The 19,210-nt window shown below is 35.3% G+C and overlaps 1 protein-coding gene across 6 annotated transcripts in view; it reads left to right on the top strand.

Annotated features, from left to right (window-relative positions):
* DENND4C (DENN domain containing 4C) overlaps positions 1-19,210 on the top strand; it is a 124,717-nt gene that overhangs the window by 73,847 nt on the left and 31,660 nt on the right. For 4 of the 6 annotated variants that reach the window (XR_008424210.1, XM_053907977.1, XM_053907978.1 and 1 more), the window contains 8 exons: positions 2,902-3,047; positions 4,481-4,516; positions 4,597-4,727; positions 6,723-6,855; positions 9,275-9,481; positions 14,149-14,277; positions 14,472-14,616; positions 14,882-15,028. Coding sequence is in view for 5 of the 6 variants with exons in the window: in XM_053907977.1 (XP_053763952.1) it covers positions 2,902-3,047; positions 4,481-4,516; positions 4,597-4,727; positions 6,723-6,855; positions 9,275-9,481; positions 14,149-14,277; positions 14,472-14,616; positions 14,882-15,028 (1,074 nt within the window). In the remaining variant the exon portion in view is untranslated. The remainder of the gene's footprint in view (positions 1-2,901; positions 3,048-4,480; positions 4,517-4,596; positions 4,728-6,722; positions 6,856-9,274; positions 9,482-14,148; positions 14,278-14,471; positions 14,617-14,881; positions 15,029-19,210) is intronic. The other 2 variants (XM_053907979.1, XM_053907980.1) reach the window with 1 other exon arrangement.

Below are 19,210 nucleotides of genomic sequence, written 5' to 3' on the forward strand. Positions count from 1 at the left end.
CAAGGTCATGGGATTGAGCCCCAAGCTGAGCTCTGCACTGAGCCTGGAGCCTGCTTAAGATTCTCTCTCTGCCCCTGTCCCCTGTTTCCGTGCGCTCGCTCAAAAAAAAAAAAAAAAAAAAAAAATTGTAGTAGCTATAGTTAAAAAGTAAGTAATAGGGGAAATTAATTTTCATAATATATTTTTGTAACTTAAAATATCCAAAATGGTATTTCAACATGTAATTAAATTTTAAAAATTGTAATGATACATTTTACATTTTTCCCCCCTATACCAAGGCTTTGAAGTCAGCATGTGTTTTATGTTTACAGCACATCTCAGTTTGGGTCAATCACATTTCAAGTGCTAAATTGTCACGTGTAGGTAGTGGTTACTGAATTAAACAGTGCTGTTCTAGAGCTTGATTAGATTCAGGTTCAATTTTCTTGACAAGCAATGCCAAAAACACTACTTCCTATTACAACCCACATGCATATCTGGTTGTCCCATTTTTAGTGCTCCTAGGATTGATCACTGTATTTAAATGTTGTCAGCTTCATTAATTCATTATAGTTTTCCCATCAGCCTTTCATGTAATTATTTTAATAGCTTTTGCTGATCGTTGCCTAGATCCATTAGAAGAAAAAAAAGACTTTTTGTTACTACTTGTCAAGAATAATTTATTTAATTTACTTCTATTTTATTTAAGCATTTCTCAACTAATTAGTATGTCAAGGGGATGGTGTGAGGACCACAGCATGTGGAATGTCCTGAAGCATCAAAGAAAGAAAGAAAGGCTGGAGGGGAAAAGTGGCTCAAACATCATGCCTGAAAATGGTGGGTGTGAGCCAAATCATGTAGGATCTTTTAGGACCATTGAAGGGTTTCAGTCCTTAAGAGTAATTGGAAGCCAGTGAAGGCTATTTAAGTAGGTAATAGGATAAGATTTGCATTTTTAATTTTTTTTAAAGGTTTATTGTTGAGAGAGAGAGGGAGGGAGAGAGAGAGTGCACGTGCGCTCAGAGAGAGGGGGAGACAGAAGACCCAAAGCAGGGCTCCATGCTGACAGCAGAGAGCCTGACGCAGGTGTCAGACTCACAATCCGTGAGATCATGACCTGAACTGAAGTCAGACGTTCAACCTGCTGAGCCACCCAGATGTCCCAGATTTGCATTTTTAAAAGATCAGTATTTAATTGTTTTTCCTTTGACTTCTATGCGGAGATTGAATTGGAGACATCCAAAGTATGGATCTGCTAGTTAGTTGGTTATCACATTGCTCCAAGTGATCAGTGGGAGTGACCTGGTTTACTTGAGGGTAGTGTCAATAGAAGAGTGAGGAGTGATTTTTTTGGGGGGGGGGGGGGGTGGAGGTAGATTGAATAGAACTTGGTGATTGAATATAGGATGTAAGATAGAGGGAGGTGTCAAGAGCAACTTTGAGATTTTTGTCTTTGTCAACCATGTAGATGGATGGTCGTGCCTTTTATTGAGAAGGGAAATAGCAGAAAGAGGAAGGATCTATTTGTTAAGGAAACTTTGTTTTAAAGCGAGAGAGCCTTGAGTATGCTGACATAGCTAATACAGAGGGGAAATTGTCCTGAGAACACTGAAGGACTGGAACCCCAGGCTCATATGGTGGGTTTGGCCTTAGGTAAGAGGGACATATTCATTGTAAAAAAAAAGGGGGGGGGGGTGCGGAAGGAGTAAGTGGTAGCTGCAGAAAGTCATAGATTTTGTAGTGAGATAATAACAGTAATTCGCTTAATGATTTTCATTTTCACTGTGATATACGGTATATATAAGGTATGATGGAGGAGGGAACATGATAGGAGAGAATTAAAAAATTGGAAATAGTTGTAGAAAACATGGGTAAAGGGAAATTAAGTTGATTCCAGAAATTTAGAAGGGTTGGTAGTCACAGATGAAAGTATAAGTGGTTCTGATCAGCCTAGTTGTAGAATTCCCCCCTCCTCCTTTGAATTTGTGCTCAGTTACATTGTTGTAGATCCAGAGAAAGCAGGCAATTCATTCCTCCAGGGCTAAGTGATACTAGATGAGTTTAACAAAAAAGACAAAAGGACAACGGAATTGAGAGTGTTGATAAGAAAGTAATTGAAATGGTAGACATGGAATCAATGTTGAGTAAGGAGAGAAGTGAAGACAGGAGGGTATAGGTAGAATGGAAAAGGATATGAATGATTGTAGACTTGAACAGCCTTTCCTCCTGCCCCCCATGCTTGGTAGGAGTACTTAAATAAGGAAATCAGACAACGGTAATGGGCAGAGAGTAATATATATATGTAAATTAGATTTGGGAGTCAGCTGTTTTGAATGTTAGCAAGAAAAGTCCCAGGAGTGTGTGACTGTGTGGAAGTTGGTGACTGAGGGGTGTAGAACATAGATCATTGAAATTTAAGGCATTAAGAACTCATTAAAGTGTTGGATGGTTTGTACTTATGGATGTTGAAGAATGATCATGGTAGGAGCTAGAGAAGAGAAGACTTGGAATTAGGTGCCCTAGTCCTCAGTGAATGAAAGAGAGAGTGTCCCTGAAGTCAGTAGATGACTATACTGTCACTGAGCAGAAATGTTTACAGGCTGTTACAGGAGTGTCTGGTGTCATTGGAGAGGAAGGACATTTGACCTTTGTCACTCAAGACTGTGCAGAGTATGAGAGAAATTTCTATTTGAGAGCTGTAGGGCTAAAGATTCCTTATAGCAGATTCAGATTTCAGTGAAAAGATTAATGATACTTAAGTGTTTTATGGTTGAATTAGGCAGAAAGAGCTACAGTTACTAGAATATGGTTACTAAAAGCTTCTATAAACATGGATATATGTACAAGTTTAAAATAATATTTTGTGTGACATCTAGTTCCACTTTAAGTTTTGAATTTAATTGTGGCTTTGATTTTTTTCAGGATTTTTAAAAAGTCGAGATCGTGCCTATACAAAATTCTACACCAGTTTATCCAAAACACAGATTTTTATTCGTTTCATTGAAGAATGTAGTTTTGTAAGTGATAAAGATACTGGATTGGCATTTTTTGATGACTGCATAGAAAAGGTAAAAGTTTTTCCTGTATATAAGTGTTAAAAGAAAAACAGTTTGGATGCCTGTATAATCATCATTATTATTATTAGCTCAAATGATCTGAGGGAGATATTCTAGAGGTGTGTGTGTGTGTGTGTGTGTATGTGCATGCGCACATGTGCAATTGTGTGCAGGTGTCCAATTCTAGGCTTAATATTAAGAATAATTTTCCTTTGTGATATTTAGTTTCCACCAGACATAGCTAATTCTTCTTGAATCTCACTTTGGTTTTATAACTAGTAAGTACTAAGAACATTTCACTGAACCTCCTAAATCTTACATTTTTATTTATCTAAGTAAGATATAAGATTTAGTAGTTCATTAAGAAAGTTTAGGGTAATGTAAGTCTTGTGTTTTTTTTTGTTTTAATAAAGTTGTTGCAGATTCTTTTGCTAAATATATGTTTTTTGTTTTAAGGAAGCATATTTGAAATATGTTAAATATCCAGGTTTTACTTACCCATCCTAAGGAGATTCAAGTTGATTCTTCACAGTGATGACTCCCATTTTTTTCCTCTCATTTTTAACCAGATTTTTGTTTTTGCTAAGTGGATCTTGGGGCTGATTTTATATGTAAACCATATATCATGAAAAAATTTGAGAATGTATCCAAAAAAAGTAGAGTATTATATATGATATTACACTTTTTGTAATCTCCTTAGAGGACTTGAATGTTTTTTTTCCCATTCTATCAATGTGATCTGAAACTCTGGGGATAAGATTAAAACTATTCAATGTTTTTGTTTACGTATAGAATGGATAGTCTAACATCATCAAGTTAGAGGGAAGCTTAGATTATATCAATCTCTAATGCAGGGATTTTAATAACAATGAAATTTTTGATTTGAGAAGCCAGATTCCCCCTGTGATTGGCCTTTTTTTGCTTGTGAAGAAGGATTTATGAAAAAACTATTCAAAATAAATTGTTTCTATCCTAATAGAAAAATATCATATGTTAACCTGATAGTATAGGGCCCCCTAAATATATTGTGAAGTGTCTTCTGTCTGTCCAGTATTTTTAAAAAAAATTCTTTTAACATTTATTTTTATTTTTGTGTGTGTGTGTGCGTGAGAGAGAGAGAGAGAGAGAGAGAGAGAGAGAGAGAGAGAGAGAGAGAGGGGTAGAGGTAGAGCACAAGTAGAGGAGGGGCAGAGAGAGAGGGAGACACAGAATCTGAAGCAGGCTCCAGGCTTTGAGCTGTCAGCACAGAGCCTGACGCAGGACTTGAACTCACGAACTGTGAGATCATGACCTGAGCTGAAGACGGACGTTTAACTGACTGAGCCATCCAGGTGCCCCTATCTGTCCAGTATTAAAAAAGAAGTTTTTTTATGTAAGAATTTAAGACCATCTCTAATATATTCCCAGTAAACATTTTCACCAAGAATTCTTTTCTTCTTTTGTAGTTGTTTCCTGATAAAGGCACAGAGAAAACAGATAAGGTATATTTTCTTGAGTTTTTAAATTTCATAACTAGATATTGCTTGAATGCAGATTAATTGGGGAAAATAATTATTTTCAGGTTGATTTTGATTTAGCTGAAGATACCAAATTGATAGAGCTAGATGATTCACAGAAAAGTGAGCACACTGTATTCATAATGCCACCAGAGCCACCTCCTGATGATGGAAAGGATCTGTCACCAAAGTACAGGTAGCAAGAATTTTTTTTAATGCTCTTTGTGTTCAGTCTTAATAATTTATTTTGATCTTTTGTGACTGTTAGTAGATATGTATATTAGTCATTTGTGAGAGCCATTTTCAAAAAATAATTTATTCAGTGAACTAATGGATATGAATATTACATGAAGATGTTATGAGGTATTGATTTAAGAATTGGACAGACTTTTTAGAAGGGAAGCCAAATGTGTCTTCAAAAATTTCATTTCTGGAGAAGAATAAATTTACTTTTGTGAGGTTTCTCCTATGTTTGGGTTTTTTTTTTTTTTATCAATGTAAAGACTGAAATTCTTACGCATTAGTAAGATACAGAGAAAACTTAAAAGTAGAGGGCCAGGAATCATTATTTATTAAAACAGGTGATGGGGATTAAAGACTGCACTTGTCGTGATGAGCACTGGATGATATATGGCAGTGTTAAATCATTATATTATAGGCCTGAAACTGATATAACCCTGTATTAACTACAAAAAACAAAAACAAAACAAAAAACAACTTGAAGAATAGGATTTGGATGGGAACCTTTTAAGAAATTAAAATATATTTATTATTTGTTGTTATAATTATGATAATACACAGTTTAACAAACTTAGAATTATCAAACCAAAAAAGAAAGCTAGCATATCATTTAAGCACCATGCTTAATGTCTCTTAACAACTGTATGTATATCTTTCCTGTTTTTGTGCATAAATTTGCATTTACTATATTAAAACAAATATGAGTTCATATTGTACATATTCTTTGTAACTTGTGTCTGCCTTTAGTGGTCTGGACGTTTTTCCATGCTAACAAATATTTTTGTGCCATATCATTTTGAATGACCATATTGCATGCATTTATTGTGATTTGTTTAACTAGTCTCTTGTGGATTTTTTTTTTTTTTTCCTGGTTCTTTATCTATATCCTTGTGTATATACATAGGTTTTTCCTTAGGCTGCATTCCTAAAAGAATATCTGAGGCAAACAGAGTATAAAATAATTGTCTTCCAAAAATATGGAATTAATATCTTACCAGGACTGCATAAGAATGAAGAGTACATATCTGGAATTTAGTGGCTTAATGAAGAAGTACTATTTTGGTTGCATGTTAATTATAGAATTTTTTTTCCTTTGTTTTAATCACTATACATTGGAATCCATGTATTGACAAACAAGGTGAATCAAATAGGGAAGGGCAATAACTCCCAGAAGAAAATTGGCCAAAGGCAATAGGTAGGCAATTTCCAAGAAGAAATCCCAATAATCAATGTGAAAATAAATTAAGCTTCTCTAGTATTGAAAGAAATGCAAACCAAAATGGTGAGTAGAAGCATTTTTAACCTGTCAGATTGAGAATAGGTTGTGCTACTATTTAAAGTGTAAGACTGTATGGAACTATAACCTTTCTTTAAATAATTTGATAGTGACTATAATAATTTTAATTTTATTGATAAACATTGACTATAGCAAAAATACAAAGGTATAAATACACAAATATTAATTGCAAAAATTCAGAAATAACCTAAAAATGTCCAACAATAAAGAATGGTGGAATTCTGGTATGTCCCTAAAATAAAAATCTTACGGATTTTTTTCTTGTAAATACCCATGCCAAGATACTTTTATGAAGGAAAACAAAATTGCCAGGTATACTAAATGTTACTTTTAATATGAATTATAATTAAACACATGGATTCTGTTGAAAGTTATTAACCTCTGTCAAGTAAGAGATCAGGGTTTTCTGTTGTCTAGGGATTGGTTGAAAATAATGAATAGGGTGGGGAGGAGGCCAAAGTTTCCACGTAGGTAGTCTGTGTATCTTATTATTACATCTTATATTTTTGAAAAATAATTATTTTTCTATCTCTGGATTGTGGTGAATAATATTGGGTACTATTTAAGATTTAGAAATACTCACCTAAATTCTGGAATAATGTGAAGAATTAATGTATTTTATATCAGCAGCTCTATTTTTGCTTTTTATTTTAGTTACAAATACTTTCCAAGACTGGACCTTAAGCTTTTTGACAGACCACAGGAGTTGAAATTTTGTTTTAGTAGACACCCTACTGGGAATAGCATTACAAACAGTCCAGCTCTCATGGCTAAGAGAACTAAACAGGTCAGATATTCTTTATCTAATACATGTTAATTTAAAATGTAAAATATGTATATGTGATATGCAGCTCATAGTTTAAAATGATCACACATGGCAAACATTTGAAGACCCACCATGATTGTTAATGAAGTCAACTAGATGTTTTGCAACCTACTTCTATTGTGGCTGAGGTTTTTGAGTGCTTATATTTATGCTTTAAGAGAATCCTTGGGAACCAAATATACTTTTTAAAAAACAACTTTATTGAGATATAATTCACATACCACACAATTCACCCATTTAGAGTATGCTCAGTGGCTTTTACTGTGCTCACAGGGTTGAGCAACCACCACCACAGTCAATTCTACAACATTTTCATCGCCCCAAAAAGAAAGCCTGTGCCCCTTACCTGTTAACCCTCCCATCCATTCCCCGCAGCCCTAGGCAACCACCGATCTATTTTCTGTGCCTATAGTCTTGCCTATTCTGGGCATTTCATATAAATGGAATTATTATACAATATGTAGTCTTTTGTTTCTGGCTTCTTTCACACAGTGTAATGTTTTTAAGGCTCATCCACTTTGCAGCATGTGCTAGTACTTCATTTATTTTTATTGCTGAATATTCCGCTGTATGGATATGTAGCACATTTTATTTATTCATTCTTGTACATGTGAGTGGTTCCTATTTATGGCTGTTATGCATAGTGTTGCTGTGAACATTTGTGTGTGTTTGTGAGGATATGTGTTTTCATTTCTCTTGGGTAAATGCCTAGAAGTAGAATTGCTGTGTCATATGGTAACTCTATGTATAACCTTACTGTCAGACTGTTTTCCAAAATGGATATACCATTTTAAATTCCTCCCAACAGTGTATATGGGTTCCAGTTGTGCCACATCCTTGTCAATTCTTGTTATTATCTGTCTTTTCTTTATAGCCATCCTAGTGTGTGAAGTGGTATCTCAGTGTAATTTCAACTTTCAGATCTCTTGTGGTTAATGTAAATATACTTTATGCCAAATACTACATTTAAAGGGAGTGAAAGGGAGCTAATTTAGAGCAAGCTAGACATCTTGCTTTAATACCATATCTGATTTAGGTGGAAAGAGTCATTCTGTGATTAGGTGTGAGTTAAAATGAAACATCTATTGACGTTGTGGTCTACAAAACATGGAAAACTTGAGAATGAAGTTTTTAGTTCAGGTTTTACCAATTCATATACAGCCCCCCAAATCCTAGAGGTAACCTGAGGTGTTCCTTAATATCATACAATACACATTTCTCTCAATGTCTGAAGGGAAGTTGTTGTTGTTGTTGTTGTTGTTGCTGTTGTTGTTGTTGTTATTTGCTTTTATCAGCTTAATAAAAGCCAGTTTTTAAAATGGGAGCATTTGGTTACTAAATCTTTAAATCTCATTTTCACCAGAATTTTTGTCCCCAAGGCTAGCTGGAAAAGAAAGACCTTCCTATTGTAGAAAAACAAGGGACTTTATTTTTAAATATATCTTCAAGCCTAATAGAAATAGAGCTTATAAAAAAATTAATGCACCAGGCATTTTTATTTAGAACAAACCACAGGAGAAGGGTTTTTAGTGCAAGGCACACAGTGGTGGTCTGATATACCTGGAAGGCTCTGTAGTTTCTGGGAGTATATAGTTAGATTAAAGCTCAGCAGGTGGTTTTGATGCCTACTCTTTTCCATCTAAATCAGAATGAAAATCAGAAGTAAGAAAACACCACTATCAGACTGTTGGGTAGGAAGGTCTGTGATCTTGTCAGACTATGTTGCCTGCAATGGCATATGTCTTTTTAAGGAATCAGTCAATGAAAGAATTAAAGACTGTGGTGAGGGAGGGTAGAAGGAAATCTTGGTAGGAAATAAACTGGGTTATTTGTCAAACATTTTAGTTGGGAGAAAGGTAGAAAGACTGTCACTTTTTAAGAATGCCATTGATGAACCTACAAGCTCTGAATGGTTAAATCTCTTTCATTAAACATAGGAGTGCCTTCTATGTGAAGGGCAACTAACTAGCCATTATATTATAAAAATATGAATGATCCCTGATTTTAAGGGATTTCTAGTCTATTGGGAAAGTCTTGCTTGCCAGCAAATAGTTACTGTGAAATATTAAGTGCTTCTATAGACGAATGTTGAGGAACCACGTTGTACTAAGTAGGAAGCCACTCATGAAAGTAAAACGGTGAAATGCTTGATTTTAGAGTCCAGTTTTACATTACATTCTTCTCTTATCACTTTTCTCCCCACCCTAATGGATTTTAATAAATACCATACTAGGTTTTCTTGTAAGCTTTTTTGGTAAGTAATCCCTACTCCCCAGATGGGGCTTGAACCCATGACCCAGAGATCAGGAGTCGCATGCCCTACCGACTGAGCCAGCCAGGTGCCCCAAATACCATAATGTTTTATTTATTCTCTTTCTAGGAGATAAAAACGGCTCATAAGTTGGCGAAGAGATGTTACACAAATCCACCACAATGGGCCAAGTGTCTCTTCAGTCATTGTTACAGCTTATGGTTTATTTGTCTCCCAGCCTATGTTAGAGTTTCTCATCCTAAGGTCAGAGCACTTCAGCAGGCATATGATGTACTTATTAAGATGAGGAAAACAGATGTGGATCCACTAGATGAGGCAAGTATAATAAACTGTGTCATGATTACTAAGACATATTTTTGTATATTTAAGAAAATTAGGTCTTGGCCACTTTAAAGTGCTCTCAAGTATTTTCATTAAGCAACAAAGGTAAAGTTATTTGTTTCATAGAGCTAGTACTTATTATTTATTTTTAAGTACATTTGTTTAAAAATTATTGGTTTGGAATGAAGCAGAGACTTGCCTTAGTTAAGTCAGGTTGGTTGCACCTTATAAATAGAAATTCATATTGACTTCATTTTATTCTTAGTATAACTTTATTAGAAAGTAAATACAAAATAGACTTTTAGTAAGTGGCTGTCCACTTAGGCTCTATGTCCTAGGATGAGTTATATAACCTGTTGTTTCACATTATGTATCTGAAAATGTGGCACTGTTGACATTTTGGTCCACATGATTATTTATTGTGGGCCTGTTGTGTGCATTGCAGGATGTTTACCAGCATCCCTGGCCTCTGCATACTGGTTACCAGTAGCACCCTCCCTTCTCCTATGTGGCAATCAGAATGTCTGCAGACATTGCCAAATGTTCCCTGGAGGTCCAAATTGCCCCACTGATGTAGACAATTGTAGTTGGTACCATCTTTATAAGGTTAACTTGAGGGCAAAATCAATTAATGGACAGATTGTGCCTAGAATAGTGCCTGGCTTATAGTCTAAGCACTGAGTGAATGATATGCTAAAGGTTTTATAGACACCATCTCTCTAAAGCTTCAGAGCCATCCTAAGAGATAGGTCGTGATATTATCCAGTTAATGGTTGAAGAAACTAAATCGCTTATTTAGCCTTTTTCTTTGCTGTTTTTCCCTCTAAAAATAACATTTGGTGTTAAAATAACTGTAAATGATATTTAGAACCAGATTAGGATTTAAAGCAAAATTGAAATAAAAATTCAGAGTAATGGGTATCTGAGGGGAAAGAGCACAGGGGGATAGAAGAGAAATGGGATTGAAGAGAAGGTGCATCATAGGCTTCAGCAATAATTCTATAGCTTTTCTTCTTAAAAATAAAAAAGATCTTAAATGAATATAGCATGTATAATATGAAGATTTGATAATGCTTGTGGGTACACTAAAACTCATTTTTCTCTATCAAGTGTATGTTATAAAACCTTTTAAAATAAAAATTATAAAACAAATAGTAAAGTATCCATTCTCATGTTTGGTTACATTTTCTTTCATCTGTTAATAAAACTTTGGAAATTAAAAGGGCTTGATCAGAGTGTTTCGTACTTTATGCACTTTAGTGTTTTAAAAAATTTGTTCTAATAGAGTTTTCTATCTAAAATGTGTTTTAAGATGTGTTTTAACTTGTGAAAGACCAAGTATTTTTAAAGTGTTTTAAAGTATGCTCTCTGAATTGTTACTGCACTCTAAATTCAAAGTACAGTACTTGATAAATTACAAGTTCATAACACATATCATAAATTGCCTGAAAAGTATTTTCCTCTATAGGTATTAAAGTTCACTGGTAGTCTTTGGTACAAATAATTATCTTCTCTTGTTTTCTGACATGCAGCAATTATGACTAGTAGACTAAAAATTTTTTTCAGATGATTTCCCTAATAAACACTGTGGTAAGAAGTTTAAAATTTGGAGCTTAATTTGTTGTATTCCTACTTCTAACAAGTTACATTGACAGATTTTTTTTAGTGCCCTGAAGTCATTACCTCTCCACAACTAGAAGAAAGAAATGTTTATTTTAAAACTTAAGAATATATATTTGCTAGGTATATTTCATACATTTTATCTGTTTATTGATTATACATGGAATAGCATATTTAAAGTTTTCACAGTATTGTCACATACATTTTTTCCTTTGGTATTCCCAGCAACTCTGTGAGGCACTTTATATATTAGCCACATTTTATAAAGAGAGTAATTTGAAACTTAAATGAAGTGATAAACTTATACATAAGACTGCCCAGTTAAGTAGTTTTGAGTTTTAGGTCTATTTCATTAGAACCCACTGTCTCATTCATATACTTTATGTTTTAATTTGACGGCTTTGTGTTCTACATGTTATGTTTGGATTTTAAAATAAAACTCTTAGAAGATCAAGAAATAGCACATGCCACATAGACGAAATTACAATGTGTAATGCATTTTGCTTTTAATACTATTTACAGAATAAAAAAAATTTTTTTAATGTTTCCTTATTTTTGAGAGAGAGAGAGAGAGAGAGAGAGAGAGAAACATGGAGCACTAGTGGTGAGGGGTGAGAGAGAGGGAGACACAGAATCTGAAGTGGGCTCCAGGCTCCAAGCTGTCAGCACAGAGTCCGATGCGGGGCTCAAACTCACAAGCTGCGAGATCATGACCTAAGCTGAAGTCAGGGGAGTGAGAGAGAGAGAGGGAGACAGAATCCTAAGCAGGCTCTGCACTGCCAGCACAGAGCCCGAGGTGGGACCTGAACCCACAAACTGCGAGATCATGATCTGAGCTGAAGTCAAGAGTCAGACACTTAACTGACTGAACCACCCAGGCACCCCTAGAATTTTTAATGAAAATGAAATATTTGTGTCAAACATATTCCTACACTGTCTTATCAGTCTATTCATCCGATATTGTCGTACATTGCTGAGTAACAAACCCTCCCAGAACTTAGTAGCTTAAAACAGTGATTTCATTAAATATTATTATTATTATTTTTTATTTTTATTTATTTATTTATATTTTTTTTTGCTGAGAATCTAGAAAGGATTCTGGGTTATTTTTCAATGCTCCTCATCGCATTAACTGGGATCACTTGATAATAGTTGCTAGTTGATCTGGTCTGAAGACAGCTGAACTCAGATACCAGCCAGGTGCCTTGGCAAGAGTGATTGTGACGCTGGGCTCAGGTGGACCCCTCTCTCTCTCTGTAGGCTCAGGACCTCCCTCTGTGGTACTTGGGCTTTTTCCATGATAGCTTAGAGCTGGAAGAGCATTTGTTTCAAGAGAGAGGAAGTGGAAACTGGCAGTTTCTTAAGACTTAAGCCAGGAAACTAGTACAGTGTCCCTTTAGTCATATTCTATTGGTCATGTAGTCTCAGAAGCTCTTCTCCCTCAGTTCAAGGGTAGGGACATAGACCTCTCGGTGGGAGGAGTAGCAAAGAGTGCGTGGTTATCTTTTATCTATTACAGGTATCGAAAAGATATGTTACAGGCAACAACATACTGCATTGGAAAAAATGTGTCTCTGTATTATTACTGTTTCTTTAGTTTGGTCCCTGGCTCTTATCTCTTATACAGGTAAAACTGGAAGGTTGGGGAATACTTTCCAGACTTCAGAATAAATTCATTGTCTAGAATGGTTGTAGAAAACCAATTTGACATAGAAAGTGACTTACTACTTTATGGCTCACAGAATCTTAAGAATTGATAGTATTTTAAGACATTTTAGTACAACTTGAATATGAAGCAGAGATGCTTTGTATAAAGTCTGTAACATATGGGATCCTGCCTATATTTGAATTGAGTCTAATTATTAGGAAATGTGTATGTGTTTTGTTGAGCTCAGTTCCACCTCCTTATTTTTTTTTTTTTTTTGAAATTATACAAATGGTTTACTCCTTCCCTGTGGCTTTTTTGGAAAAATTTCAAACTGTTTACTCTTCTGATATTTGAAGAACCCTCTTGTACCCCATTCTTTTTCCTCCCTTCACACATCTTACCTACTTCCTTCAGTTGTCCTTGATTCCCAGTTCCCTAACACTTCTTTAACCTAGTCTAACAGTTCCTGACCTCCTTCTGCTTCTAAATTATACTCTCCATTTTTAGCTTCAAGTATTCATCTTTCTGATCCTTGCCTTTTCTTGTCTATTTCATTTGTTCTGTTCTCTTAACTAAAATATCCTTTCTGAAATCGTTTTACTTTCCCCTGTAGTTGAGAGAGCAACTTGGCTTGATGGTACTCGTAGTTGTTTACCAACTCTGTCCTAAAGTACCAAGAAGAGTATCTTCTGTATGTATAGTTCCTTATTCTTAGACTAAGCTGTAACATAGTTTGTGGCTGCGCTGTCGCTGTTCCTGTAAACTGGCTCACCTCTTTGCCAGGAACCTTTGAGATCCCCGTTTCATTTTTCATGGTTTCTCTTGTAGTCTTCTAATATGTGAGATTCTAACTTTTAGGAATTTCCAATTCACTGGCCCTCTTGTGATCAGAACAAGCCCTCCTCAGTAAACACACATTCTCAGAAAAGCCTTTGCTAATCAGATTACAGTGTCTTAAAGTTTCTTCTCTTACTTTTCCAAGACATGGGTTTACAGATCTTTTGTTGTTGTTGTTGTTGTTATGTAGGCATTCTGGGGGTGTTGTCTTTAATTCCTTTAGCACAGAATATAAAACATGATTTGTGAGAGAGTTATTTTAATCATATTAGATTTTAAAAATGCATTCCTTCTCAAATTATGGGGACTAGTAGTCATTCTCTTTGCATAAACTTCGTTACTGAAACGATCTTCTAGATCTTATGTGAAATAGTTAATAACACTGGTACTTTCATTAATGAGTAGGCTTCAGAAACAATTTACTGAGGCTCAGAAAAAAAAGGTAAAGTAGTGCTTAATGACTCTGATAAGAAGAATTGAGTAATTTAAAAATCTCTGCAAGTCATAGATAGACTGATATGCCAACTACTAATGCTTTGATGTTATTTTCTGTTAGGTGTGCTATCGAGTAGTAATGCAGCTTTGTGGACTTTGGGCTCATCCTGTTTTAGCAGTGAGAGTCTTATTTGAAATGAAAACTGCTAAGATAAAGCCAAATGCTATTACTTATGGTTATTATAATAAGGTAAGTAGGACTGACATTAGACAACATACGCTGCTTAATTAAGACTGATACATTTTTGTACCTTTTATTATTCATGAAATTTCTTTTATAGAGGTTTGGGCTATAGTTATTTATGTATATATTATATATGTATGTATCTGTTTAATAAATCAAGTGTTCCTAATAATTATTTTTAACCTTTGTTTTACCTTTAGGTAGTTTTGGAGAGCCCGTGGCCTAGCAGTACCCGCAGTGGTATCTTCTTATGGATGAAGGTACGGAATGTGGTACGTGGCTTGGCACAATTTAGGCAGCCGCTTAAAAAGACTGTGCAAAAGTCACAGGTCTCCTCAATATCAGGTAATACGTGTGATTGGAAAGATACTCTCTTGCTGAACCATAAGCTTTATAGGCCTATGAGTTTTTAAGAGTATGAAGTAGGAAACGTAAATGAAATTCTGGTTGATATTTTCACATGCAACTAAATGTAGAGGTTACATTATTGTTTCCCCCCCACAAATTTAGAAAGTGCTCTGCAACTGTAAATGAATTGTGGGGCATTCATGTTTAGTTTCAGAGATTGTCAGTGCATGAGTTATTGAACTGCTATTGTCCTTATCTTTAGCTCCTCAGAATGCGACAGGTGGAAGTGATGGGGACACGGTGAGCCACGGTAGCGTGGATAGTTCTAATGATGCTAACAATGGGGAGCACACAGTCTTCGTCAGAGATTTAATCAGGCTTGATTCCACTGATAATCACTTTAGCACAGGTACTAAAATCTGGATTTTACTAACCCTTCACTTACTCTCTTGTTAAGTCTTTCCCTTTTTAAAAAGCTTTTCCCTCCTTTCTTGAGTTTGTGCAATATGAGTACTTTAAAAATACTCTAGAAATAAGGGAAGAAATTAGTCCTCTGATTGCAGATCGCTTCTTTTTATTTCCTGTAGTATAGCATTCTCTTCGAAGTGCTGTGCAGAAGCCTCTAGCACAGTGCTGCTTTGTATTTCTTCATCCTTGATTTGGGAAAGTATATGCTGTAACTGTAGAAATTGTGAACTGAGGAACCTGAATGTTAGGTGACACAACTTGCAGATACTTTTTCTCATTACGTGGAAAGTATTTATTGAGAATTTGAAATTATACATAGTAAATAGAGAAGAAAATAAGTCATACCATGAGAAAAAGGATTCTCTTTGCATAGTCATTATTTTAAATGACAATTTTTAAAATCTGAGAAATGTCTGAAGCTACTTTTACAAACAAAGCCATGGGCATAACCTCTGTCCTCTGAAGCTGGAAATAAGCGCAATTCAAGTAGCACATTGAGCAAATATATGTGTGTTGCACATCCTTCTTTTTGTGTTTTCTTTTTTGTTGTTGTTGTTATTGTTAATATCTCAAGCTTTTCTTTAAAATGAATCCTAAGTCTAATTCCTGTGCTTCATCTGATGAACTTGTCTCAATGACTGAAGTTTCCTTTTTTCTGCTCTTTGTCACTCTGCTTTTTGCTCTGTGCTGTTTCTTGGTGCTGCATTTGTCCTTGGCTGTCATGGTGTGGGGTGCAGACAGACTTATATGACGTGAAGCTATGGATACACGTGTGCGTTAATTCTACCCTTGAATGTTAACCACTTCAGGTAATTTCCCATTTATTAGGTTAAACTTTGCTGACATGCAAGGGTGGGGGAGAGACTTTTTGTTGTATTTAAAGTGTTGTTACAGGTGGAAAACAATGCTAGTTTTCTTGCCTTTTTCTCCTTCAGATAAGTGTAATCATATATGTACCACTGAAAATATCCAACTAACATTTTACGATCATTTTGCAAAGCATATTTGTTATTTTATTTGAAAATGTACTGTGCCTTGCTATAATTCTGATTTTGAGGTTTGTTTGTAGCACCATTGTATCCAGTAGTTTTATGGGGATTAAATATTTCAGTGTTCTAGCTGTTGAGATGGTTTTTGCTTGCTAAAACTGATCTGCTAAATTCTTGCACTAAAAATTACCCCATAAAAACAGAACCATGTATAAATCATTGAAAGTCAGTGTAGAGCTATAAGTTATAATCCTGTTTATAAAGCTACCTTATCTTATTTCTTCTTGTATTTTTTCCTAAAACTTATAAAATATAAATGGATTTCATTTATGAAAAAATTAAGAAAATGTGATATGAAACCATGTCCCACCAGGAATAATTATAATTTTAAAAATAGTAATAGATACCCTCCTTACTCTTCTAAAATGATCCCCTTTAATGGAAAAAAAAAATCTCCTAGTAATTCTGAGTAATTGGCATAAAGATTCTAATAGTTGGGGAAGAAACTTTAGATCCCTTTTCCATATATATCTTTTCAGTTGCATTTCAGATGGCTAAAGCCCTGTTTGCTGAATTTACAGTGACATAGGTGTCTTTGTAGAGTTTTTGATGATATCATTTGATACTTTTGGAGACTTCCAAACCAGAATTTTAAGCTACTCTTTCATTAAATATTATCTTGTACAGTCTTTCCAGTTGGTACCTGATATGGAGTCACTTAGCTTGTTGGGACAGATATCTTGGTTTAATCAGTTTTCTTAGTTCCCATTTCATGGCACCATAATGCTTTCTGAGGGGGCCAGTAAAAAATCGACAACTTAATCATTCTAACTAGGGATATTTAGAAAAGTTTGGTTCTTTTGTTAAATTGCAAAGTTTGAGTGGCAGTGTAACAAGTGGTAGAAAGTGGAAGGCACTACAGTTAACACCTGAACAACATGGGTTTGAACTGCACGGGTCTACTTACATGCCAATTTTTTTTCAGTATTTACAGTACTGTAAATGTGTTTTCTTTCTTAGGATTTTCTTTTTTTCCTTTTTTTATTAATTTTTGTAAAATTTGGGTGTAGTTGATACACGATGTTACATTAGTTTTAGGTGTACAACATAGTGATTCAACTTATCTATACCTTATGCTGTGTTCACCATACGGTAGCTCTCATGTGTCACCAAACAAAACTATCATAGTACTTTCTGATTTTATTAATAACAGTTTTTTATTTTTTTTAAATTGTTTTTTTTTTAATGTTTATTTATTTTTGAGACAGAGACAGACAGAGCATTAACAGGGGAGGGTCAGAGAGAGAGGGAGACATAGAATCTGAAGCAGGCTCCAGGCTCTGAGCTGTCAGCACAGAGCCTGACGCGGGGCTCGAACTCACGAACTGTGAGATCATGACCTGAGCCGAAGCCGGACGCTCAACTGACTGAGCCACCCAGGCGCCCCTAACAGTTTTTTAAATTTAAGTAATCTCTACCCCCAGCATGGCGCTCAAACTCAGGACCCTGAGATCAAGAGTCTCATGCTCTTCTGACTGAGCCAGCCAGGTGCCTCCTTAATAACATTTCTTTTTTCTAGCTTATTTTATTATATACACAAATGACATATAACATGTGTGTTAACTGACTGTTTATGTTATTGGTAAGGCTGCCAGTCAAGAGGCTGGTAGTTAAGTTTTTGGGGCGTCAAAAGTTACATGTGGATTTTTGATTGTGTGGGGTGGGAAGGCCAGCACCTCTGACCCCTGTGTTGTTCAAGGGTCAGCTGTGTATGTTTTGTATCATGCCTCGTCGACACACTTTACGGTGACTCTCTAGGAACTAAGTGTCAGTTGTGGTGTAGTTTTACGTTGGTCTTCAGTCTTCGTCTCAGTTTTAAATGATAGAACTTTAAAGCCAGAAAGACTTGTTTAAACCTTTATCTTGAAGTTATTTCACACTTACAGAAATGTTGCAAGTACAGTACAGAGAACCCTCGAATAAATTATATTTACGTTCATTCAATTTTAGCTTGCCATATCTGCTTTATCATTTTCTTTCTGTACACATATGCACATTGTTTTCCTAAGTCATGTGACAGCAGGTTGTAATACATCTTGCCTTTTTACCTTTTGATACTTTGATGGTATTTTTCTCTGATAAAACCATAGTATAGTTACCAAATTTAGGAAAATATTGACATACTACTTGAGTCTGTAGTCTACATTCCAGTTTTGTCAATTGCTGTAATATCCTTTGTGGCATTCTAGCTCCCTCGTTTAGTCTCCTTTAACCTGGCACAGTTCTTTACCCTTTTCCTTTACCTTTTCGTCTTTGTCTTTTCATGACCCCGCCATTTGGAAGAATTCAGTCCAGTTATTTTGTGGAATGTTCCTTGGTTTGAGTTGGTCCGATGTTTCCTTGTGATTAGATTGGGTTGTACGTCCATGGCTCTACTACAAAAGTGATGTTGTATCCTTCTTAGATTATCACATCTCAGAGGCACACAGTATCTGTCTGCTTCTTACTGTGATACTGATTTTGATCACCTTGTCTTAGCATTTGGTTTCTCTTAGTTATTATTCTTGCCCGTGCAGATAATAAGCTACCAGTGAAGAGACTCTGAGAGTATGCAACAATGCCCTCTTTCTCATCACACTTTTTCTTATGAATTTAGCATACATCAATAATTCTTGAACCAGTCTGTACTATGATGGTTTTAAAGCAGGTGATTTTACCAATGCTATCCTCCCTCCACATTTGTAAGATGATATTCTATTGTATGTCCTTTGGTTTCATCATTTTACTCTGACATATCCCCTATCATGTTTTTGAACACTTCCTTTCTTACACAACAAAATGTTCCTGGCTCATTCTTGTACCTTTCCTGCCTGAGGTTTGAAATCAGCCATTTCTTCAAGGATCCCAGATTCCTTTCAATGGGCAATAGATTCTAGAAGCCCATATCTGGACTCTAGGTATGCTTACTGCTACAGGGTATTATTGCTTCTGGACGTTTTCAGCAGAGATAGAAAATATATATATATTTGAAAATATGTATGTATGTATGTTTTAGAAATACTTCCATTTTCTTAAAAAAAAATTTTTTTTTTAATGTTTAGTTTTGAGAGAGAGAGAGACAGACAACACAAGTG

Source organism: Panthera pardus, unplaced genomic scaffold (genome assembly GCF_024362965.1).
Source record: "Panthera pardus isolate Hobbes unplaced genomic scaffold, ASM2436296v1 HiC_scaffold_20, whole genome shotgun sequence".
NCBI classification, from domain to species: Eukaryota; Metazoa; Chordata; class Mammalia; order Carnivora; family Felidae; genus Panthera; species Panthera pardus.